Source organism: Diuraphis noxia, unplaced genomic scaffold (genome assembly GCF_037042655.1).
Source record: "Diuraphis noxia isolate RWA-SAM2 unplaced genomic scaffold, SU_Dnox_SAM2 contig0001, whole genome shotgun sequence".
NCBI lineage: Eukaryota > Metazoa > Arthropoda > Insecta > Hemiptera > Aphididae > Diuraphis > Diuraphis noxia.
In genome coordinates, this window is record NW_028301711.1 from 55,958,620 (window position 1) to 55,986,400 (window position 27,781).

General features: G+C 27.1%; 1 protein-coding gene across 3 annotated transcripts in view; it reads right to left on the reverse strand.

The window, feature by feature from the left end:
• Positions 1-27,781, reverse strand: part of LOC107164024 (scavenger receptor class B member 1-like) — a 114,678-nt gene that overhangs the window by 51,329 nt on the left and 35,568 nt on the right. The window contains exon 1 of one of the 3 annotated variants that reach the window (XM_015511698.2): positions 4,569-5,436. The exons of the other annotated variants lie outside the window; for them this stretch is intronic. Coding sequence (XP_015367184.1) covers positions 4,569-4,587 — 19 coding nt within the window. The 5' untranslated portion in view covers positions 4,588-5,436. Of the gene's footprint in view, positions 1-4,568; positions 5,437-27,781 lie in introns of those variants that run through there. 3 annotated transcript variants of the gene reach the window in all.

Here is a 27,781-nt window from a genome sequence, read left to right on the forward strand (position 1 = left end):
AACTATTTTGTTTTGGAAAATATTATTTATCTAACGAGCATATCTATTTATAGTAGTGGCTTTATATAGGATGATGAAATATAGTTATTTAACTATCTAAAATATTGATGCATCAGAAATACAGTTTTGTTTACTACTACTATTGACTTAAAAACCAAGAATTTTTTCAGAAGATTATTATTTTAACTAAATTTTCAATAATATTGTAATCGTATTTTATCGGATCAAACCCAATTTAAAATCAATAGTAATTATCCATTACACAGAAAAAAAATATATATATTTTTTTTTTTAATGGAGTTTAATTTTTGCCCCATAACTGCATATCTATAACAATTAACAACACCATTATCCCTCACTCAATAAATGAAGTAAAATATCTAGGCTTAATGTTTGACAGACGTCTAACTTGGGCATCTCATCTTAAGGACAAACGTAAAAAACTAAACTCATGACTCCACCTACTAAGTTCACTTCACCGCTAAAACCTAGCACTAACCCTCAAGATCATACTATATAAAACTCTTCTACAACCACTTTGAGTGTACGGGATAGTAATATGGGGTCCCGTGAAAAATTCAAATAAAAGAACTATTTAAGACTTCCAAAATATCAGCTGTCGTATAATTACTAGAACACCATGGTCTCCAACAATGCAATAAACTCCGACCTAAAAATCAGCTCTATCAATGAAACTGCTACCATATACTACAAACGCTTCCTCGCAAAACTACAATCCAACCCTAACCAGCTCATTAGTGTCCTTGCCTTATCAGCACTAACCAGAAATCCAACCAGACGACTCAAACGGAACTGGTGCAGTGACCTAAAAATTGCATAATGTGTAAAATTGTAAATGTATAATAATATAAATGCAAAGCCACTACAAGATGTCTCTAATTTGAGATTTCCTACCATGTCATTATTAAATCTTAGTTCTTATTCTTATTGCTGTTATCATTATTACTTATTGACTATTGTACACCTGTATAGATTGTAATATTCAATAAAGTCATATATTTTTCACACAAAAAAAAAAAAATGGAGTTTTATACTTTTGAAAATATGTTTACAAATTTTTTTTTTAAAAATGGCAAGAACTTTTATGAAATGAACTCTAGACTAATTTCTAATAAAATTAAAATTAGCTGAAAAAAGGACACCTATACTGTCTTTTGTCGATGTTAATGAAGCCACACATTTTAAAAGCCCACAGTCCATGCAATAAATAAGTATTGAACTTTTAGAAATAAGTATCTCATACATTGTTCTTATTATACTCGTAATTGTAAGATGATTTGTAAGATAAATTCGTATCATTCAATATTTGTCGTAGATTGAATAGTCAAAAATAAGTATGCGTATATATATTGCGTACCTATTTATACTATAATGATGCCTAACCTTCGAGTATAATAATTATTAATTGTAATAAAATATTAATATCACAGATTTCAGGGTTATCATACACAAATGTTCCACAAGTGACATCAGATTTACAATAAAACATTTGATCGGGGCATTCATTAATCGATTAATTTTAAAAGTGATTAAAACCGATCAAAATAAACAAAGAATCTTAAATCTCAGTAACATATTTTATGTCCTCAACTTAACAATTTTTCGGATGGAACACATATACAACACATTATATCGATACATGCATAAGTCAATTCAAATATATTACGTCACAGATACATTCATCGCTGTCGAACGATAGAGCTAACTTATCTCAGTGGTCCAGTAAATTTCTGTCTATCAATATTATTTAATGTAATATCATATTTACTTAAATATTACGTTCTATTATCTGATTTTGAAACTTATCCGTTCATAAGATGTTTGGCAGTTGTCAAAGTTTTTAAAGAGTATCGTAAATTATTATCAATAGGTATATCCCCTTGTATATCAGTTGGATTTAATCCAAGAAAACGAATATTTTCGTTTAGTTTTATTATAAAGGTTTGGAATATTACTACTATTACCTATGCGGATGAATTTTGTACTAAACACACACACACACACACACATACAAGGAAAAAACTCACTTTTACTTAAGCTCAAACAAACTGACCCTAGATGACCTAAGTGGCTACGCATCATCATAACATAACCACAAATTTTGCTCCGAGTGTCTAAATCTCCAAAATCAAAATTCTCGATTTTTATTTATATTTATTTATACAGTTATCTTCCTATAATAACTACAGCCTACTGCGGGGAACATATATTTAACGTTTGATCGATCAATGAAAATATTAGTATTTTGTTTAATAAACATTAAAGCTATAGTTAGGAATCAAAATATTTTAATTTAAATAATAAAGCCTTTCAATTACTCTGAAATGAATATTTAGAAAAAAAACGAGGAACTAATATTTCTATCCGTTTTTTTATCTAATAGGTTTTGAGTGGACCTTGACATTGAGTATATCACTGTTAATATTTTGAATTCAATGGTAAACCCGTCGAACGGAGACAATATGCCTATTAATATTCCTAAGGATATATTTTTATAATATATTTATATTTCTAAAATTTGTATGTTTTCATAAATCATTATTGAATTTAAACAGATTTTTAAAATAAACATATGATAAATTATCATATTAGAATATCAAATAATATTTTTATGAATTTAAAAAAAATAAATAACTTATAAATCAATTTTGCCACATATACCGTGCTATAGAGTAAATAGATAAAAATGTATAAGTCTACAAATTATGTATCTTGAAAATACGTTCAAATAAAATGGTTTTTAGAAAAGTTTTGAGTTCTTACGATTAATATTTTTTTAATTACAATACAATTACATATTCGTTATTTATTGTTTATAATTAAATTTCAATCTTCTCAAAATTCTTGTACAAACATAATTGAGAATTCACATTATAATTACTGTAAGAAAAACTTATGAGGATCAATGTAATACATTTTTGAAACTTTTGACATAGAAACCAATATTTTACTATACATAAATCGAAAACAAACTAAATAAAGTCAAAAATCATAAATAGGTGTGTAGTTATCTATAAATAGCACAAAACGAGCCAAACTATTTTGAAAATGTTATCATATAAAGAATGTATAAATATTTTTAACATTTTTATACATTTATGGTTATTTTTGTTTTTTAATTACCAAAACTAATGCTCTGAAACTGATATTCATTTTAGTAGATTTTTTAAAAGAGTATTATGAATTTTGTATTGAAACCACCCAATGTATCATTTATATACAATTTATTACCAGAAATCATGCACAAAAAAATATTTGCTCCTAAAAAAGAAGTAACACACACAAAATACAATTATTTAATTACAAAACCTATACATTAATCGATCCACTCATAAATAATTAAAAATAGAAAGTGTTATCCTTAAATAAATAGTACCTATAAAAGTTATCATTTATTCATTGGTATTATTTATTATTATTATTGATAACCACTACTTTTAAAACCAAATATTATTGTTAGTTATTTATTTGTTATCTCTTTGACTCGTTTTATATTATTCTAATGGCTGAACTAACTGTGTAATTAAAATAAAATATACTTTTCGAGTCAATTTTAATGTCTAAATAATTAACAAGTAAATGTGCGATAAGTCTGTACTTCAACAAAGATGATTAGAAAAATAATTAAACATTAAATTAACAAAATTTAAATGTATTTCATTTTAGAATATCATAAATATTTTTACCACAGTTGCAAAGTAATTTTATTTCAAACATAATATACGTTATTATCAAATTTGTTGTACGTTTGTACGTTTTATAGTTCACATAATATGGAATATGAAAACAAGTAAATCAAATGAGAAATGTTACAACATAATAAGTATAATATAATGATATAAAAAAGGAGGACGATTTTTGAACAGAAATTGAGCAACGAAAACTTACGAAACGAATTTACACATCAATTGCTCATCGATTGACACACATTCTCAAATACACTTTTGAATACAAACTCATTTGTATTTGAAATTTTTATATTTTTTTTTCAAATACCTACTGAAACAGCTGTTGGTCAAATTTCATGGAATTAAATTTCCGTACCTAGCAAATATAAAATTTCACACTATTGTAGGCGGACACAAAGAGTCCGTACTCTACGGAGAATTCCGCACGATCAAGACAATGTGTATATTATAATATTATATAAACGTTAAATACAGATGATAAGTAGGTAGAATATCATAGAAGATAGAACATAACGTTGTGAATAGAAAATAATTTTTTATATATTTTTTTTTCCACCAAATCGTGTCGCACTAGGATTGTAATGCGTTTTAATGGCATCCAGGAATTTGTATTAATAATATAATATAATAACCTAATCTAGGTAGAACACTTGTCTTGTGTGCCTAACCCACTCGGTAGTTACAACTGCTGACCGCATAAATGATGATAATAATAGTCTCGAGTATAGTATTCTCGTAATAATAATCATATAGGTATAATACGTCCTAATAATAGAGGTAGGTACACGGTAGGTTGATAAATGTACCATTTACATAACATTATTATATAATTGTATACACCTATCATCGATTACTTACCAAATATAATTTGTTGCATTTCATTTGCGCACGCTAACGTCAGACAGTGCGAATCCGATTTTCAGACGGACAGCGATCGAAGCTGACGATTTTTTTTTGTCGTGCAGTGCGTACAGCAGGTTAGTATACCCGACTGCAATGTGTCGTACGAGTTTTCACCCGGTTGGACAACACGGTCGCTAGGACTTCCGGTCGGCGATTGGTATGTTATGCGGACACACGATCGCCGGCGGTGATGACGGATGGACCGGCTGCCTATTACGCGAGCAAGCTTCGTCTTTATATTATTTTTAAAAAATGTTTACACCGCGGAACCGGCCGTCGGTATCCAGTAATGATGTCGCTTGTTACGGGCGATAATAATTCGTGTCAAAAGTGTACAACGACAGATCGACGGATCAAAGCTGCGAGAAAATTGCGGGGAAAAAAATTCGATCGATGAAGAAACGACGAAGGAAACGATAACGAAAATCTCGTCGAACGATTATATCACAACTGTCGTGATGTCATCATATCATGCGTGCAATGTTTATTAAAATATTCGAAATATTCGAAATATTGTAACGACAATAACTCCTATGGATATCGATAAGCGATAGGGTTATCGCAGACGGACAAACTGAAGGATGGACGCACACAGCGACGACACGTGCAGCGGACAGTCGTAGTCGGATAGAGCGTTTCCCGAGCTGTAATAGTAGGCAAGTCGTGGTCGATGGTGTGCTGTCGACGTGAAATTTAGACGCGGCGGCGACGACACAGCTGTGATGGCGATAATGTGTTGAACGGAGCGAACTGCGTATGTCGGAGGAGTTTTCATTGAACCTTTAGCCGACCGACTGAATCCGGTGTTGACGACGAAATTTCGAACTGCGGTCACACGTCGCGGTGGCAATGCATGCCAATGCATTTTGACCTTCGTGAAATGGCCGGGAGAGAGGGACCGCTGCAGATATTATTAGGTACCTATACGTCTATGATATAATGTAGGTACAATATTGGCTCTTTTGATTCCATAATATATATTGTTATGTATAGGTACCACACTGCCGCGCTCAATATAATGATAATAAATGTTGTCATTATATCATTATTTATAAACGCAAATAATAATAATATGCGGTGATCGGTCGTCTTCGATGAGTCGATCGACAAACGCCCGCTACAGCGGAACGCGCGCGCACGTGTACCTATAATACCTACATATTTAATAATAATATATTTTTCAGTGGGGCGGATAAAAAAAAAAAAATATACAATGACAATATTGTCCGCGTCTGCTGTCGCGTATTACCTGTGTGTATTTGTATAATATTATTGCGCTGGACGCCATGACAGCAGATAAGAATAATAATGAAATAACAATTTATTCCGTTTTGCAGTACAACAGGTATTATTATTATTATTATTATCCGATACAGCTGAGTATAATAACAATAATGCGATGGAGATAGCCCCACCGACGTCAGTGGTCGGGCCACTGTTTTATAATACATACCTACTGACATACTTGTAGAAAACACGCTTAATTTTCAAATTTTTCCTGTATAAGTGTTCAAATAATCTTAGTTACCTACTTACTCGTCAGAACCGAATTGTTGTCGAGGTGAGATTCCTTTATTTTGTTTTTGTTTTTGAATATTTTTTATTAATTATCGAGTGGATGCAGTCAACAGATAAATCCACATTGTATTACGAGTAGATTGTACTGTACAATATTATCCTCTTGGTATTTTTTCTCTATTCTGTGAATTTTAACTTACTTTTAACTGAGCAAAATACTGTCAAATACTTGACAACTGACTCATGTATTCCTACCATAACGATTTTGAATAATAATTATTAATCATAGTTTGCACAGAGACGTTACCGGAATCGAAAGATAGATTTTGCAAATTTTTGAAGTTGTTCGCCTGATTTATAGTGTGTGATATAATATTATCATTTATAATATATGCGTGAACGGAAGGCGTATATTCGTACAGTTGGAAATGTATATTATTACATAGATACATCGCTTATACATTAACTATCAACTATTTACGAATATTATTCGTGGGTGTGTTATGCAAAACGTTGAGTTGATTTAATTCTTACAACAACGTTAAGTTATAACTTAGATTAACAACTTATAAACTACAGTAAAAATTATTATTATGTATAACAACAAATATTTTTTTTTAGAACGCATACTTAACTCAGTTAACAATGATTTGCTTTTGAATAATTTATTGAAATTTAAATCTCTACCTGGTTCATTTATGATTATGCAACTTCAGCATTTTTTGAATAGCGACAAACCATTTAAGAAAAAATAATGTTTTAGGACGGTATATTATATTATATACAGCGGAATTATACTATAAAAATATAGTGGTTAAAGCAATGACTATTAGCATTGTGTAAAGCTGTAATTATATTATATTTCAAATCAATTTGGAAAAACTAAGCAATTACACAACAATAACCACTTAAATTATAGTTACCTATGTTAACTAATTAGTTCTTTTAGCTAGTTAACACCATCCCACCTTTGAATGTGATATTATTGTGTAGGTTTAGGAACGTGTCATGTTAACGTTAATACTGCGCACGGTAAACATATCACAATAAAATATAATAATATAATATTGTAACTTGCGTAACAACATCATAATATATAATAAAAAATATCGGTACGGTTGATTTTTTATCGAAAAATGAAATGCAAATTCCGACGGCTCACCATGTTACAAATCGCGTCAGTAGGTATCATAATTATTAATAATAATCACGTACTTACATGGAATAGCCAATAGATATATAACATATATAGGTTATATATTTATAACTACAACATGCGTGGTTATATATAGGTATATTAGGTACATGTGTGCCGTGGCTCCGATGACGACTGACGATTTACGACCGCACATAAACTTTACTGCAATATCATGTATTATGTCATTTATTTACTTTTGATGTTATCGATAAAATACCTACTAAAAATATGATCAACGAAGACGTCGCGGAACCTCCTTGGCTTGAAATGATTTCGATGACTGATGACCGGTCATCGTCGACTTCAACTTACATGATACACATGATATTAAAATAGGTATTAAAGTATAGCTTAAACTTTTTTAGATTTCGAAAAACATTTCGTTTTAACGAAAAATCTAACAATTTTAATTTGAAACTAAATTGCGTACTTACATAGTTATATCACATACGTATGCTTACTAAAGTCAACCAGACTGTTCTGTGATATAAGCGTTGTTACATACATTTCTGAAGTATTTAGATGTTTATGTAATTTAATCAAAGTAAACATTCGAATAAATAATCAAAATAATACATCGTATACTGTGTAATCAAGAATTTAATGTTTCATAAAATAATAATTCTTTTTGACGAATAAACAAATAATTTAAAATTAAAAATTAAATTGCGTTTTTATCATATTGTATTATGCTTACTCAAATCAGTACTACATTCTATAATATAAGATATTATACTAGTTAAATACTGGAGTATTGACATGTGTGTATACACCATACGAGTACACCTCCATCAATACAAACATATTAACAAATAGGTAGTTAAATAGATTGTGTGAACGTGTAGTCTAATAGTATACATATTATACCTCCTAATCATACTAGCTAATAGTATGTATAAATGTATCATTTTTTTATTCATAATATCACAAAACAGATGAAACATCAAATTAGATACCTACGCTGAAATTAAATTTGAAGTTGAGTTGAATGTAAACATTCGTTTATTAAGTAAATAAGAGTTAAAAAAAATAGGCAGTAAAATGGTTTTTAAGAAGACTCTTGACTAAGTAGCTTTGACATGGAACTCGAATTAATATACACCTAAGATTTATTACTATAGACAGCAAAATAACATTCTTATATTGCGTGATTTCGAGTTTTCTGACATATTTCTAATTAAAAATAATGTTATACATTTATTTTGTATAATTTGTGATTACAAAGTATATAAAAATAACTGCTATTATATTTTCTTAGGACTATATCTATTATTTGGAATCCTATTCGGTAAAAACCAAATTTTTAAGTAAAATATATTATTTTATTTTTGTTTTGAGGTATTTATTTTACTGTGTCTACTGTCTAAATATTGAAATAGAATATTTAATTACTTAATACTTTAAATATTTAAATTTTTATCATTACGTTTATGATATTGTTATTATTAGTATTGTAATTAAAAGATATTTTTTTTCATTTATTAATTATAATTGTTTCAACGAAATGTTTGTTTTTACAATTTTTTTTTTTATATACATTTATAATATTTATACATTTCATATATAGAGTAATACAATTTGTACATTATTTTATTTTTTAGTAAAATGAATTTAAATTTCAGTTGTTTAGTTAGGTCATTGATCTGATGATACCGATGATGAGGATGATTCTGGAGGTAGCAAGATGTTTTGAGGTAGCCGTGGCTTTAGTCTGTGGTTTTTAGTTATTTTCCCAATTTGCAAGTGAAGGGCGCCTTCTATTGTTTTTAGTTTCGTGTGAAATTTTTTAAATTGTTCAATTATCCATGTGTTTATGTAAGGTATACCAGTGTCATTATGGAGTTGTGTGTTTCGCATGAACCATGGGGCTTTAAGAGCTATTCTGAGAAATTTATTTTGAATCATTTGTAATTTTTTAATTTTTGTTTGGGATGCGGCTGCCCATATTGGGCAAATTATAAGATTAAATAATATTAATGCCACATTGAATTAACTGTGTCGAGTTAAACTAATTATTTGGTTGAAGCTAAATATTTAAAAATATTATATCATTACTATTTTAGGATCTGTCCATTACATTGTATTATAGGTATTCAAGTCTCAAGTCTAATGATGAATTAATATGTAAAAGGTTGGTAATCGTGTATAATACTAGTATTATGTGTACTATTTTAATAAGTACATTATATTATATAGGCAACATAGGTATAGTTACCTACATACTTAATTTATTAAATAAAATAAATTGCTAAACAATCAAAGTAAGGTTTTTTGAATTTGGTTATTATTAGATATCGATACTAGATAATGGTGTGAATGTGTGATGATAATTATTTAAAATATATGATAAAAAATAAGAAATAAGTAAAAAGCGTTAATTTCATGCTGAGCAAAAAAATGCAAGATTAATATTTCACTCATAATTCACCTAATCATATTATCTATGTTTTATTTCTTACGATTTCTCGAAGGGGAAAATAGTGAATTGAAAAATCCATATACAATTTAGCATAAATTTACACTAATTGGGATTATTTATAAAACATAATATTAAAAAAAAAGCGGGTAAGTCGTGTATGTCGCTCTGCTGTACAGTGGGTTACTGTAATGGATGGAATTAAATTTGAATCCAATGATAGTATATCATTGTATACAAAAAACGATTCTGAGCGAAGACGGTTTATCTGTCTAGGATATATTATAGATTATTAAAAATTTTCAAATCTTAGATTTAAAAAGAAAAATTTTTATAAATTTCTAGTTTGAAATAATTTGCGAATTTTCGTGATTTTTACATATGTTGTCAAAATTCAAACTTTGAATGCTTGTAAAAAAAAAATTGTGACTACGCATTTATTTTATTTTTCAATTTTTATTGTAAAAATATATTATGAGCCTTGTATTAAATTTTCAAATCTTAGATATAAAAAGAAAATTTTTTATGAATTTCTAGCTTAAAATAATTTCTGTATTTTCGTGATTTTTACATAATATGTTGTCAAAACTCAAACTTTGAATGCTTAAAAAAAATTGTGACTAAGTATTCCTTTTATTTTGCAACTGCTATTGTAAAAATATGTTAGGAGCCTTGTATTAAATTTTCAAATTTTAGAATTAAAAAGGAAAACTTTTATGAATTTCTATCTAAGATAATTTGAACATTGCCGTAATTTTTACGTATTTAGTCAAAATTTGAACTTTAAATGCTTATAAAAAAAAATTGTGACTATATATTTCTTTTATTTTTCAATTGCTATTGTAAAAATATATAATGAGCCTTGTATTAAATTTTCAAATCTTAGATATAAAGGAAAAATTTTTATGAATTTCTAGCATAAAATAATTTACGAATTTTTGTGATTTTTACATAATATGTTGTAAAAATTCAAACTTTGAATGCTTATAAAAAAAAATTTTGACTATGTATTTCTTTTATTTTTCAAATTCTATTGTAAAAATATGTTAGGAGCCTTGTATTAAATTTTCAAATCTTAGAATTAAAAAGAAAAACTTTTATGAATTTCTAATCTTAGATATAGGAATTTTTATTTGTGATAAAGATTGAAAAACTTGTAAGGAATCTTGTATTAAATTTTTAAATCTTAGATTTAAAAAGAAAATTTTTTATGAATTTCTAGCTTAAAATAATTTGTGAATTTTCGTAATTTTTACGTATTTTGTCAAAATTCAAACTTTGAATGCTTATAAAAAAAAATTGTGACTATGAATTTATTTTATTTTTCAACAGCTATTGTAACAATATTTTAAGAGCCTTGTATTAAATTTTCAAGCTTTTCTGCCTAACAAATAAATTTTTATCGATATTAATTTAAAAAAAACTAATAATGATCGAAAATTTGAAATGCCTATGAATAGTTCAACTTAAGTCGAAATTTTTTGAAAATTGCATGGTGGATAGAATATACTTATATAAACATTAGATAAAAATTTCATGTATCTATGGTCATTTGTTTTAAAGTTACATCAAAAACCAAAATCGATTTTGTCGAAAAATGAGTGTGCGTAAAATTTCCCGTTTTTCCCTTAATTTTTAGTTTGTTTTTCTCGATTATTTAGAAAAGTATTAAGAATTTTTACTTTTGACCAACCTTTTGGGTGGGTACTTTGGTACCAACTACATTCACTTTCTGATCGAACGAGGTACTGAAGTCAAAAATCGAAGCACTTTTACTGCCCCAAAACGTGATGACCGACACAAAAAAAAAATAAAAAAACACACATCATGGTAAAATCAATACATTCATCGCTCCGCTCAGAATCTAAAATAAATATTTTAAACTAAATTTTAATTTTAATTTGAAATCTTATCATTATTATCTCAAGTATATACCTACTTGAAACACAAAAAATCTTTAAATACTAGTATACAACCAAAGTCCTTAACACTTACACTGTAAGTCTGTAAGGAGGTCTTGAAAGTATATAAATGAATTCTTGTATAACCAATTTAGTAATAAATGCATTAGACGTGGTTATCGTTCGAGATTAGGGTTATAATTTATATTATGATCGTGGTTTCTAACGTCTTCAATCTCAAACAATTTGTTTTACACTGACAATACATATTATTTTCTTTACATACCTAGTATATAATATAAAGTATAACCGTATGGGTATAAAATATGACGTATCATAAAACCATTTGAAAATAATTTCAATTTATTAAAATCATTCTACATTTCTGACATTTTCTAATTTAATTAAAACAAATATATACTTAGTATTTTAATAATTAAATACGACGGGTAGGTAGGTCATAAATGAAATGTTTTAATACATTTTATAAATAACTTAAGTAGTTCGAGTAAGACTGTATAATACATTTCATAGTATTCTTTACTATGTACAATAATATATATATATATAATATATAATATATAAAATATGTTCATTTTCTGATAAGACTTGCAGCACTATACTGCAGTTCTTACCGTCAAACATATTGTGACGATTAGTAGACAAACTACTTAAAAATTACCGGAGGCACGTAATTTTTTATATATTTATTGCGGTCTTATTGTTCTATTTTATGATTAAACTTAAATCTCCCAAACAAAAACTTTAAAAATAAAAAAACAATATAACATATTTATTGTCGTAGTCTTTCGCAATAATAGAAAAAGTAATTTTATCCCAAAAATAAACTCCATAACTAGCATCGGTGAATGAATGATCACTCAAATTATTTTATTATTAGTTGATTATTTATGTTTTACCTGAAATTGAATAACTACTATTTACTAATAACAATTCAGCGTATATTTTTTTATTTTTTTAACCATACACATAAAGCATGCAAATGATTGTTGGTATATACAGGCTTATATTATATTTTAGTAGGGACGGTGGAATGACCTTACTTAAAATTTAATAGTTTATTTTTTCAGCATTTCGTTCCCCAGTTCCAATAATCTTCGAATGGAACATTTTATGTAGGTACCGTTTTTAAAAAAATTGTGTTAATTTAATCTTGATACCTCCATATTATTACATATAATGTTAAAAAAAAATATTTCTCAGTTTTTATAGAATTATTTAATTTAAAGTTCTTTACTAATATTATTATAAAAAAATTATTATTGTATTTTATTATAAAATTATAATTATTGTAATTTTATCGAATTTTTCATAATCTATTCTTAGCTGTAGTCAATTATTCTGTTATCAAACTATAAAAAAATATTTATTTTTTCTTCAATGAAATAATAAATTCAGTGTCCGTTCTATACTAATAATTTAATAAAAAATGGTTTTCGGATACCGAGCGTCGAGAGTAGGTGAACAATATTGTCAGCAATGATTATCATATACGAAACATATCGTATTGTCGGTCACAACTTCATTTACCCGAAAATGATTTTCTTCTTATCAAATACATCCCCTTTTCAATCAAAAATGACTATATAGTTTACTCTTTTTTCACCCAGTTTCGTGTTTTAAAATGTTGAGAAGCGTTGTCTCAAAATGAGTTTAATAAAAAAACATAATATTACTGCCCAGAAAGCACCACTAGAAATTGGCTTCAATTACTCTCCATAAATATATTTTGATTATGTAAATTAAAATAATTATAATACAATATAGATAAGTGTGTTTGTTATAACTGTTTTGGCGTCGTTACAAAAATATAATGTTATGTAGGCTTGTGGTTAATTAATAATTCAACTAATAATAATTTACTAATTAATTAATCGATATACTGACTGTATAGTTGAAAGCTATAGATTCAATAACATTATACCAAGTTAAATTTCCTTTTTTATACTTGTTTTCTTAATATTCGTTTATCTTTCAACGTCATAACAATCAATGATATGAATTAAAAACATATCAATATTATCTAATAATTGATAAAATGGGCAAACATACAATTACTTTTTTAAGAATTATAGTAGCCATCCACCTACTCTTAGTGCATTCTGTATAATGTTAATAGTTAAATCCACTTATTAAACTAAATTTGAGATAATACTTTCCAAAACGTCAAACGATAAACGCGAGCGAAACGATTTCAATTATTTTTGAGCGAAAATCGGAAACTATACATTATCATACTTGGTCAAAAATATTTTTGTCATTTTTTGACAAAGATTAGGTTACTGTCGTATTAATTTACCTACCACAACTGTGAAGAATTTTTCCTATCAGTTCTATAAATATTTACTTTGACATATTATTCTACTCTATTTTGTATTTTGCGAAAGCTTATTTTTTTTTTAAATATTATACAATGAATAATGATAGTAAAGTATTGACATAAAACGTGGTACTAAATTGTACACAAGACAGCTTGCGATTTAATTAAAAACATCTAACAGTATTTTCCATGAAATGTATTTCGTTAAAATGCCAAATTTCAAATCAATGATACCTAATACATACCCTTTAAAAATCGCCACTTTTGCGCCACCGGACAAAGAGTATTTCATGTTTCACGTCAGAAACAACAATGATGAATAAGAGTGATTAATATAGCGTTTTTACTATATTTATTTTAAAAGCAAGGTACACTGGAAAACAGAAATAGACACATAACTGTTTTCATACTGTGGAGTAACACTCGGATCGATAGGACGTAATAAAACTTTTATCATAATATATTATTGTTAACATTTTTTTCTTTTAAATAAAACACATTAGAATTTACGTAGGTAGGAGGCACGTTCTGTTATTTTGAAGAAAAAAAAACATTGGTGATTAACATATAGTTAATTGTAAAGGTCAGAACGAGAGTCTTTGGACTACGTCATAAACAAAAGAAAACATTACAATTAATAAGATATATTATTAACAGACCAAAGTTTATTTACAAATGCGATGGTAGATTATGTATTATAATGTGACCTTTCTCCGATCACGCTAAAGGTAAATATATTATAAATTTAACGATCGTTATCTTTGTAATGTTTTAATATACAATAGTTATATATTATAATATATTAATATAATAATGATTGCTAGTGTGGTTTATTTTTTATACTTCGAGTCTAAACATAAATTCGTCGTCAACTACAATGAATGGTCGTTGATCCACCCATTGCTTACCCTCAATAAATACGCATAGGTACCTGCAGTTGTTAAACACATTTATTCAATTATTTTAATCATACTGGTATCCATAATAAATTCCGCTTTTTGACGCGTATTATTGACGTAAGTCAATGTTTGTTATCATGTAATTACAAAATATCGTGTGAAAAATATTGCAATGCGATTTGATTGAAAATAGTATATTAATTAGTTTAGTGTATAGTATGGATAGTAGATACAGTATACACTCGTATATCGGAAGCCAAACGCTCAAATTAAGTACCAGCAAATCATAAAAATCTATTCACATATTATTTGTATTTAATTCCAAATTTATATAAAATCAATATATAAATTATATTATTTATACCATTGAATAATTAAGTTGGTGTTTATGCAATATTTAATGTTTTTTTTCAGATTATGTGTTACCTATATTATGTGTTCCTTAAAATATATATTTAAAAATTATAATAATTTTAGTATTTATAGTACTAATATTATTAAAGCACAAATTCTCGATAGCGCGATAATTAGCTTTTTAATATAAAGGTACTTAAATAATTTAAACTAGTTTGTACAGTTAAATATTATTCATAAATAATAATAATACCTATATTTTGGATGGATTTGAGTGCATCGTGAAGGTGCTCAGGTATGATGTATTTTTGTCGAGTCTCTTGGTGACTCTTTTAGATTCTGAGCGGAGTTGATTCTGAGCTGAGTCAAATTTTGACAACATATTATGTAAAAATTTCGAAAATCACGAAAATTCGTAAATTATTTTATGCTAGAAATTCATAAGAAATTTTCCTTTTATATCTTAGTTCTTAGAATTTAAAATTGTATATAGGGCTCCTAAAATATTTTTACAATAGCAGGTGAGAAATAAAAGAAATATATTAACACAATATTTTTTTACAAGCATTCAAAGTTTGAATTTTCACAACATGTGTGAAAATCGCGAAAATCACGAAAAATCGCAAATTATTTTAAACTAGAAATTCATAAAAAATTTTCTTTTTAAATCTAAGATTTGAAAATTTTTAATAATCTATAATATATTCTAGACAGATAAACCGTCTTCGCTCAGAATCGTTTTTCGTATACAATGATATAATATCATTGGATTCAAATTTAATTCCATCCATTACAGTAACCCACTTGTAACCTACTGTACAGCAAAGCGACATCCACGACTTACCCGCCTTTTTTTTAGTTTGTTTTTCTCGATTATTTAGAAAAGTATTAAGAATTTTTCACTTTTGACCCTCCAAAGTACCTTTACCTTTAGAAGCACTTTTACCGCCCCAAAACGTGATTACAGACACACATCATATGCAAAATCAATACATTCATCGCTTCGCTCAGAATCTAATAGATTATTAAGATTTAATTATATAGTTATAAAATAGATTATTTTGAGAGTCTACCTCATTATTATGCGTTTAATTGAAAGTTGAACTTATTGTTCAATAGCATATTAATAATACTAGTCAAATGTTATTAACTAGTAACTACTTATCTTCTAAAGTATGAAAAAAACCAGCTGATGACTGCTACAAAATTTTGACCAACCAAAAATTTACTCCGAATACGTATTTTTTTAAAAATATATAGTACCTTAATACGTTAGATTTAACAGTATATGCACAAAATACCTGCATTTGACTTTTCGATTAAAAAAAAAGTTATTATTTTAACTTAATAATGATATACCTAATATACTTTACGATAGAACCTTGCCTACATCTAATTACAACATATACGTAACAGTGTACATTATTTTAAATTTATTTGATAAACTCAATTTATATGTTTGCGTGTATTTATAATTTATACATTGTATAACATCGAAGTATATTTCGTTGTAACATTCACGTTTATTGAGGATGTACATTATTAACTTAAAAATTATTGGTAATAAGTAAACCGAACTAGGTGAAAAAGTTAGAAGCTCACATCTAGTGGAAACGTATAGGTAACTCGAATGGCATAATTGATAATATGCAACGATAAAAATATTATAATATTTTACGATGTACTTAACACTTAATAGTTTAATTAAGATCAATATAAGACTATCAAAATCTGTTATCACATGCCTCAATAACTATAATAAGTATGGCATGTTATCCATGAATACTGATATAAAAATTGAATATTTCAAAGTTTTCCAAACATAATGGATAAGTGGATGTGGATATGTTGTAAAACTCATGTGATTCCGGTATCGTCAACCCTATGTCCGATTTCTTCTTATTAGTCTCATAAATATTAGGTACTGTACCCATTATCCGAAATTACATAATATTATGTTTATATTATGATACAGAATCTTTTTGGAAGTGCCCATCATTTTCATAGTTGAAATACAAAATCGACTTATTCAAATCTTCCTCGGAATGATTAAAATCGTGTTTTTCAGCTAATAACTATTAAACAATTATAGAATAATACTTTATATTTACGGAGGGCTGATCGTGGACTTGCAGGACGAGTAAGGAGAAAATAACTCAAAATGATTTTTCAAATGGCGAACACCTTACAGCTATTTGGGTTCACATCACTGTATTTGAATATTTTATGTCACTCATATTCACGCTTTTTGTTGGCTATGAGTATGAATATCACAACAGCATATCCCGAGGCTATTTGACGGATCTTTAAAATTTGTAGAGCACAAACTCTGAAATGTGTTTTCTTTCGGACGCGTACACATTGCATATTTTGATAAGTTTTCGGTGTTACTCAAGCACCCGTCACTTTGAATTACAGCGTATCTATGAATAAAGTTAACGGTTTTACGAAATATTTTGTTTTAAAAATTAACTTCAAATGTTTAAAATTTTAAAATATCAACAAAAATTAAATCAGAGTGATAATCCTTAATTTTGTGAATCACTGCTATTCATATTGCACATAAGTATATTACAATTAATTATTGTATTAGTATAGCCAAATTTTAACTTAAGCTATTACTAAACATTATAGACTATTATAGACGTAAAATATAGACTATTGTTTATTGCCTTTATAGACTGCGACGTATGAAAGTCAAAAATCAAAAAGAATCTTGAATATTAAAAGTTTTATAACGCTATGATATATCGTAGGTATAGTGAATAAATAAATAATTTCATAATTATGAGTTACGAGTTAGGAATTATTATGGGTTTAGAGATTTCAGAAATGTCCACGTTAGTCCCAAGAGTTATATTCACTCGACCACTCTGTCTGAAATAAAAACGAGGGAATAAAGATGAGGGTAAAACTTGAAACAGGGCTTCTGATGAGGTCATTGTAGAAGGCTCTTTTGGTAGCACGCAATTAACTGTTTACTACACCAGCTTTTGTAATATGAAATATACAATACAAAGTATAAGTCTCAAAACAATCAAATTTAGAGTGGTTCCACGTTCATAATATTATGGTTAATTCTTATCAGACCACAAAAGGTTTCATTATTGACTCGACGAATAAAATTTATTTTCAATATGTTATTTATGTATTTATTTTAATATAATATAATGAGTTACTGTAATAATTCTTAATTGAGCCAGTTCAAAATTCAAGTGGAAAAACAGTGCTAAAATATTGGTTATGATTTAATCACAAGATACAATATTATGTTATAGTATTCATAAAATAACAGAAAAAGATCGATTACAGGTTCAATGTTACTGCCTCGACAAAAATATTCCGCTACAGGCTCCACTGACTTTAAACTTAGCCACTGTGTTTTTTAGTGATTTGTACAAATTATGTTTTTTTTTGTAATTCAACAGCCCAAGGAAACAAAGCACCGCGTCTCAGAAACTTTGAGATAGTTTTGGGCATTTTTAATAAAATCGTACATTACCCCCCAAATTCACCTGTATCATAAACAACAAACATTTTATTAAATATGTAAGCCTAGCAACTTTATTGATACTATAGCCGTGATGGTAATGGAAACATTCAGTATATAAATCCATGTAAATAAATTATTATTCACGAGCTTATTATAAAATGTTTACATAATTATAATTTTATACAATTAAATTAAAATTTCTAATTGTACTTGTTTCTAGATATCTACTTATTATTTTAACGTGTACTTTATTATATATTGTAAGTAGTACCTAATATTTATCATTGAAGTCAAATATCATACGAAGTAGCATAATATATTAAAGAAATAGGTATTAGGTAATATTCTACCATGGTTTATTTTACAATAATATTTGTTTTCATGCTTAGGAATGGTAAAAATGCTTCAATATTTGAGTGGAGGTTTTCGGTGATAAATTATTGATCATAGTATTGGCGCTTTAATTTTTTTTTTACTTAGACTGGATAAAAATTTAAAAATTCTCAGTATTTTTGCAAAATAATCAGAAGTAAAAAGTTAATTATACATCCAGTTTATTATCACTGTTCTACGCTATGGCAATAGGTACCTTTTTTCTAAAGAAAATCATTGATTTTTGGAGATTGTCTGATAATTATCCAATATTGAACAATAACCACCATTATATTATGTATAGTCGCATTATATAATTAGTAATCGAAGACTCTCCTTAAATGTACTATATTCTACATTAAATAAACTTAACTATTTCATAAATTATTTCTAAACATGTTCCAAGAGGGGAGAGGGTTCTGATCGGGTGACCTCTTTTCTGGCTGTGCCACTTGGTCATACTACGCGTTTAAATTTTGACAATTGAACTTATCACCAACAAAGGTGGACAGAAAGATCAAAAAATATTTCGCTGACACAATATTCCTAGTGTTTGTGATGTTTTATACTGGTTTATTTTTTATATATGTTAATTTTAAGTTTCTATTATTACCATTTAAATATTCGCAGACTAAGAAATTTCTAAAATCCAATATTTTAGAATAGTATCAGTAAATAAATAAAAAATTTAGAGGTATACTGTACAGAAATTTTCGAGAATTTTCTAAGGACATACAATTTCAATCGAAAAACATAATCTTAATAGTAAAAATTACGTTTTTGAATGAATATATTATGATAAATTTACAAGATTAAGTATAGACAACATTTTGATTTAAATAATGGCAATAAATTATAGCAGTAAAAGACAATAAACGGATCAGTTGATTGTAACATATTTTCGATTAGGTATACTTTTATGACTTCCTAAGTATTATTTATCTTAACTTTACTTGAACCCGTATACAATATTAATATAATGTCATGATCAAACAGAATGTCATCGACACATGAAACTAAGAAAGTATTGAACATAGATGACTGTTCATTTTACATTGCCTATCGATTATTAATAATAGATTATTGGCATTATAGGTGTTACATTGTTAAAAAAAAAAACTTAAGAACTACAATCAAACAGGAAGTCTTAGTTTCTATTGAATATAAATAATTTAAATTGTGTCGTAGCTCACCTGTATATCTAAAATAATCTGTTACCTGATAAAAAGGCGTAGACAGGTTTTTTCACTGATGATGGGGGTAGGGTTAAAAATGCATTACTACAAAGCTAAATCTCAAGGTACTACCCCTGCACTGATATTATAATATATTTTTTTTAAAGGACAATATCCTCCCCAATATCCTCCTACCGTTAATCCGTCCATGGTCATGACATGTTAATGGAGTGCATACTCGACCACCAGACTGCAAAATGAGTGTTGATAATATAATTATGTTCGTTTTGAAAAATTTGAAGACGCACATACACACACATACACTATACCTTATGCGTGAAGTTCAAGGATCCTAGCACACCAGACACCTAAACTAACCACTATTAATAACCAAATTCAAATGCAAAAAAGCTTAGGTTTATTTAAATTATAATATACTGATATCATAATTTATTATTAAGTAAAAATAATAATAATCTTTTTTGTTAAATAACTGGTATAGCATAATAATGAATACTGCAGAGGCTTTGAATTTTTTTCCTCTGACAAATATTTTTGATCATTAAATAAACAAAAGTGTTATCCTATTCAATAATAAATTATCATTGTTATAATGTTATATATACTTACTAAAATGAGACAAAATAAAGGTGATTAACCCCGTCACAAATTATAATAATTAATATTATTTACAGAACACACACACACACACACACACACACACACACACACACACACACACACACACACATACACATAATAGCCAGCTAGTAGACACATTGGTTATATTACATAGGTACCATTAATAAATATTATAAAAAGTTCAGCCTAATCAAGCCAATATAAAGACATATCAAACTTGGTGGATAAAATGCTATTTGTTGAAAGCAACACATTTTCTACTTTTTAGGAAACTCAAAAATTGTTTTGACGTTTTAAATAAAAATAAAAAAAAACATTAATTAGCTTTGTTATCTATTTAAGATTCTCATTTAGTAAAAATATATAATAGTTTTATATTTTATCGTTTGATAAAATTTGGCTTTTTAAGAATAATTTTAAACTAGTTTAAGTTAAAATATATTTTATTTTAATTTTCGTTAATTTCTTTATGTGTCTAATGCCTGTATTTTGTTTACTCAGTTAAACTGGTGTTTACACCGTTACAAACAAAAATATTGTAATCTTCCCTAAAATTAATCTTAAGCAATTCATACTTCAAACAAATTACGTCGTTTACTATGCACATAACTTTTATTAGATACCTGCAGGTGGTTTATAACTTAATTCAATCCTTTCTCTGTTATTTAATGGATTTTACTGCATAGTATATATACAAGGTGTAAAAGATTGAACTGACTTTTGAAATAATTTTTGTTCAAATCAATATTTTTTATTTTTTTTTTTTTTTTTTTTTTATTTAGTGACCCTAGCGCTACATGTATGATAAATTTGTGTTATGTTTATTTTTTAGTACTGAAAATAAAAAAAATTTAATTTAATAAAAAAATTGTTTCGATAAATTCAATATAGTCTATTTGTGAATCTGTTTTTAAAAATAATTTTAACGGTAAAATATTGATCTAAGTCAAGTAGTTTATCTTTTAGCATATTTTTAAAATTCAATATTATTTTGGTTAAATCAATTTAGAATGTTACAACTTTTTAAAAAATATGATTTTTGATAATTCGCTGACATGAGTATACTTCTTAAATTATTTGAATTATATTGATCATATAATATTAATAATTGTTGCCATACGTTTAATTAGTATAATTTTTTTTTTTTGGTCAGGTCTTCATTTACACCCTATATATATATATATTTATATATTGTATACATACATATTATAATAATTACTCGCTATGAAATAATGCAAATAGCATTTTAACCTTAGACCATAAATAAATAAATAAAAATAATATAATTATCTCGTAAAAATAACAACATTATTAAGGTTGTACCTACTTTTGTAATAATAACAACAAAACTAAAATATGTTTGTGTATTAATTAAAAAAAAAAAAAAAAAAACAAGAAAATGACCCTCTTTCTCATATAAAGGCCAGTATACACAAACGGGCAATTAGCCAATCGTTGTCCACAACACACACGTTGGAGGTGATCTATCATATGCGAGTTATACGAGTGTGGTGAATATTTTTTGTGTGCAATTCAATCACATTTTGCTGATTAATTATTTCCTACCTCGTGTGTTGGAATGTGCAACTATTAATAAATTATTAAAATGTATTACATTTGAATTTGCCAATGTGCATTATTGATATTTAAAAGTATATGTTTTGGTATTCTGGATACGTATATAACAAGTAGGTTCCTAGGTAATTAAATTGATTTATTTTGTTATTTTCCATGCATAAATAAATCCACTGTTTTTGCACATTTGGGAAATGAATTGCGAATAGTTCGTTATTTTTTACTGAAAAGTGTTAAAAGTATAAAAGTAAAATAAAAACACACAAATAATAAACATAGTAGTGCATTAATAACTTTTTTATAGGTATATTGACTGAATTATCTATAACATGGAATCCCCGTGAGGACATAAATCTTTGGAATCAGAATGACTTTTTCTCAAAAATATTAATATTTCGAAACTTGAGAACAAACATTAATATAACTTAAGTTAAAAGTATTATTATTGTTTGTTAAATTGACTGAAGCCAGATAATATTATTAATGGTGTATAATATTCCTTGCATATAATCATACGTGTATACTATTGTGTTAATTTTTATTATAAGTTAAATATAATTAAACTGAACCATATTTACCGTATTAGTATCAAAAATAATAAGTTTTGTTGGGAGAGTTGTGTGTAACTGAGCTTCATCACTTAACCTTTTTTATAAATCAATATTTGCAATAAAGCTATGACGAAAAGGTAAATGCGGACAAGTATTCACTATATGTGATCAACCTATTATGGTAGATCCAAATACATTTTTACTTTAAAAAATATTATAGTTATACATTTTTGGTTTTCACTTAAGCGTATGTTACGAGTATTATGCTAAAAATAGTAAACATTTATCAAAGAAACTAAATCACAAGGCTGCAGGTAAAGAAAAAATAATAATTATTGATTGTTAATAAATAGTTATTATTTTTGTAATTTACATATAGTAATTAATTCTTATACGCCAACTTAAAAGGACAGGTTAAATCATGGCATTGCATCGCATTATAAAGCTAAATCCACAAGATATTATTGAAATTTTAGCAAAAAAAAAAAAATGAGATTTGTGTACGTATAATATTATGATTTATTAAGAACGTGTTTTTTTTATCAACTGTTAGTATAAAACCCATTAACGATTTAAATATTATAATTTATAAAAATATTTTGATAAATAAAATTGGATGAACCGAATAGTGAATGAGAAGGCATACTATTCCTCCCTACTGTAATATTATTTTATAGAGTTATATCTCACCAATTCATATTGCACAGTTACAATATTAATTGTCTATATAATAAAGTCATAACTACGTATACCTAACCACCTATGTACCTACATATAATCATACCTCTAATTTGAACATATATTATGATCCCAATGAACTACTGGTAAAGTGATAAATAAAATAAAAATTTCGAGACTGAGAATCGGCCACTCTCAAATTTCGCACAGTTTTTTAATGGCTAAAGAAGATCCTCCAACATGCGCATCATGCGGCGTCCAAATTACCATTAAACACTTACTCACCGAATGCCGCACATACCACAACATCCGATCAAGCCTCAACCTTTCCGAATCACTCTCCGAAATACTTCAAAATCATCCCAAGGCCATAACAGACATCATCCAATTCATCACAACAGCAAACCTTCAATCCAAAATCTAGAATTAAGTTCTCTCTTGTACGTTTCTTACTGTAAATATTTAATTTAAGCTATTCATATTTTGTAAGCCCAATGGCCTATGCTGCCGAGGGCTCTTTCCTAATAAAAAAAAAAAAAAAATAAAAATAAAAATTAACGAAAAAGCACGAATATCGGTGTTTGGGTATAGTTACGTTATATATTTCAATATTTGTGTGATTTCCCTCAGGTAGTACATAAATTATATTTGTTATCATAAATTATGACTTTTTTTTATTATTATTATTATCATTCTTGTAGAATAATAACTATTACCATACAAAAATGTATTGAATATTCATTTATTTTATTACATTTTATAGAAAATAAATAAAAGTTCAAACCCTTTAATATTATATTTTAAAAATAATTTAATATGATTATTATTTTTAACGTACTATACAAATAAAATACATTATTAGATACCACGTTATGCTCATCTTATGGTGCTTAAATAAATAAATATATTAAAGAGATATAATCTTGCAAGATAGGTGCTTACGTTTACTCATAGACTATTAATTTTCAATATCGGAGATTATTTTTTGAAATTGGTTACAATCGGAAATTGATGTTACTTTGACTAATAATGACTAAACATAAAAATCGGCAAATACAAGTCGTAAAATTATTACGAATCGTACCTATGATTATTTGTGATTTAGCAAGATATTTAATATGTCTCTTCGCCGTGTACGTGCGCGTATAGTTTACCTCATATACGCACGTGCAAGAAACAATAGTTTCTGTTTACTTAGTATTATTAGATATATAATAATATAATTCGTGTTATCACTTAGGTATAGTGCTTAAACCGATAAATTTACCGAATGTATATGATATGAACTATACTGAAAAATTGAATCAGTCGTAGAGATTTTTTTTATCATAATTGTTTGATTAAAGTCGCAACAACAATAGTTATTGACTCGACATGAGACAGGTTTATAGCTTTTTATGATTATGATAAATTAAATATTTGTTATATTATATTGTACAATTTAGTTATTTCTAAGTATTTCCAAATATTTTTGGTGTTTTCGGGATTTGGACTTAGTGTTGAATAGACATTTTTAAGTAAAGGGAAAATATCAATCTAGAAAAACAATATTGACATTATTATAACGTACCATTGAAGCTAATCACTAAAAAAAGTATTATATTAGAAAACATATAATATGTTCCTAAAACTATATTTAAAGAACAAACTGATAAAAATTAAACTGTTGACTTTACCTATACCAAATAGTTGACCGTCAAATAGCGTATAATTAAAAATAAAATATGATGTAAAGACAGTTATATTGTCAGAAGGTATTATATACTTTTCTGGTGTGGTTGTTAAAAAAAATATGAATAATAAAATCACACCTACCTAATATTTTTTTATAGCTATTATTTGCAGTAAATAACTTTTTCAATATATATCTATGTATAAATAAAAAAGTAATTATACTTAACCTTTCAATATGTCTTACGAGTTATTTAAAAATACAAATGTCAATATTTTAATGTGACATAATATTATGTTTGTATGTCAAATATGTAATCACTAACTGCGACCATCCTATACCAAAGTCACTTATCTAAGGTGACTATAGTCATACAAATTTCAATAATGTGAGTAATTATACAATTTCCTTTAAACGCAGTATAAACGTCAGATTGATATTTTTTACTGCTTAGATATAGTAATATGCAAGTACGCTGTACGCATGTTTAATTTTACTTTAGATATCAATGATTATTATAATAAACATTCACAATATTGCATAATCGTTTAAAGAATTTAAGCTATGATGACTTAATTATATAATTATAATTGAATAATATTATAATAATATATAGATCCTAGAGTTGGAAATTTTTTTTATTGTAGACCAATATTTTTGAGTCTTCTCGATCGTCCGATTAACAATTTACTTCGTATAAAATAGTAATTATACGTATGTACGCATGCACGAATTTATTCGACATCAATATTAATTACGATTCGCAATATTTTATAATCGCCAAAAATATATCAGCCATGGTGAATAACTTTACACTCCACAAAATAATAATAACATTATATCCTAGAGCTGCAGGCTAACATCATAATTTATTGTTAGTCGATGTTTTAAAATCGCCTCGATCTTCTGACTCAGGGTGCCCACCAAACTGACACGTTAAATGTGAATTAATATCGTATTATATATTATTATTTTAATCTTTCCCAAACGTCGAATAAAACGTATTCGGCCGAAATTCGATAGCCGCAGTTATCCCATGTAGGTAATCGATACAATTATGAATTATTATTCAGCTGTATACTATAATATTATTATAAGTAGATGCCTACAATAATATTATAATTATATACGCCTCGTATACTTCTATTGGACTGCCGCCGCCCTACTTATCTCCACGCCATTGCGGGCGATGCGCCAAAGTCAATATCGTATTATTGCGAATGCGCGGGGCGTATACTACCTGGCTATACAACACTCCCGTAGTGTTGTTATTATTTTCTCTTTCGTTTCCGACGGACCAAAAAAAATATATTATATAAAACGAATGCGTCTTCACCCATGCTCTGCACTCGACGTACATCCATTAGATTCGCAATATTGTCTCGAAATGACTATTATCTTTCAATACGATTTTTGTTCAATTTTTTTTTATCCACACAGACGATACCGCATTTAAACTCAGACGAAAACAATGATTGTTGTATATAATTTAATTTATTGTATGACATTCAAATACATTTTGCGTAAGGACGTCGCACAAGGATATTTACGCGAGACTTGTCTTTAGCCTCCAAAAAAAAAAAAAAAAAAAAAATGTCTTCGCGATATTATTACTATTATTAGGTACATGAGTCATTTTTGGTTTCTAAGTTACCATACTATATATCGTGCAACTAAATAATTTGAACTCGGTGGATATAATATTGGGCGGGTTAATTTTTACTCCAAACATTACAATTTGTTTATTACCTATTTCTTTTCTTCAAACAGGTATTCATTAGTTGTAGATATATCATACAATTATAAAAAAAAAATATAGGCATTGCTTATAGTGATTGATAGCAACGTATAATATTACGTTGGAAAAGTGTAGGTATATTTATCAAATTAGGAGCGAATATTATAATTTTACCAACATTTTTTGAAAACCTGAAAATATTTGACACCGCTATAGTCGATATTCTTACCCACTACAACAAGAATTTTTTTACAATAGAATGCTAGTTTATTAGATTTTATTGTAGTAAATAATTAAACTGTCACCATCTAGTTTTTATTTGAAATTGTAAAAAAAAGAACGCATTGCGTGAGGTATAATATAAAATACTGTCTGTTATTAAAAAATAATATAAATTAAAAACTATTTAAAAATTAAATAAAATAAATTCTTTTTTACCTATATTTTAGTGTATTTATTTACATTTTTATAGTTTTTATGGTTATTTTTTGTTGTTATTTTAAGGTCATATACAAAACTTATTCTTGATAATAACCTACTTAAATGGTATGAAAATAACTTAAAGTAGATACTGAATTAATTCTGATTTGTCGTAAAACTACTGTTTCTACCTACCAGTGATAATAAATTCTACATATACAAAAT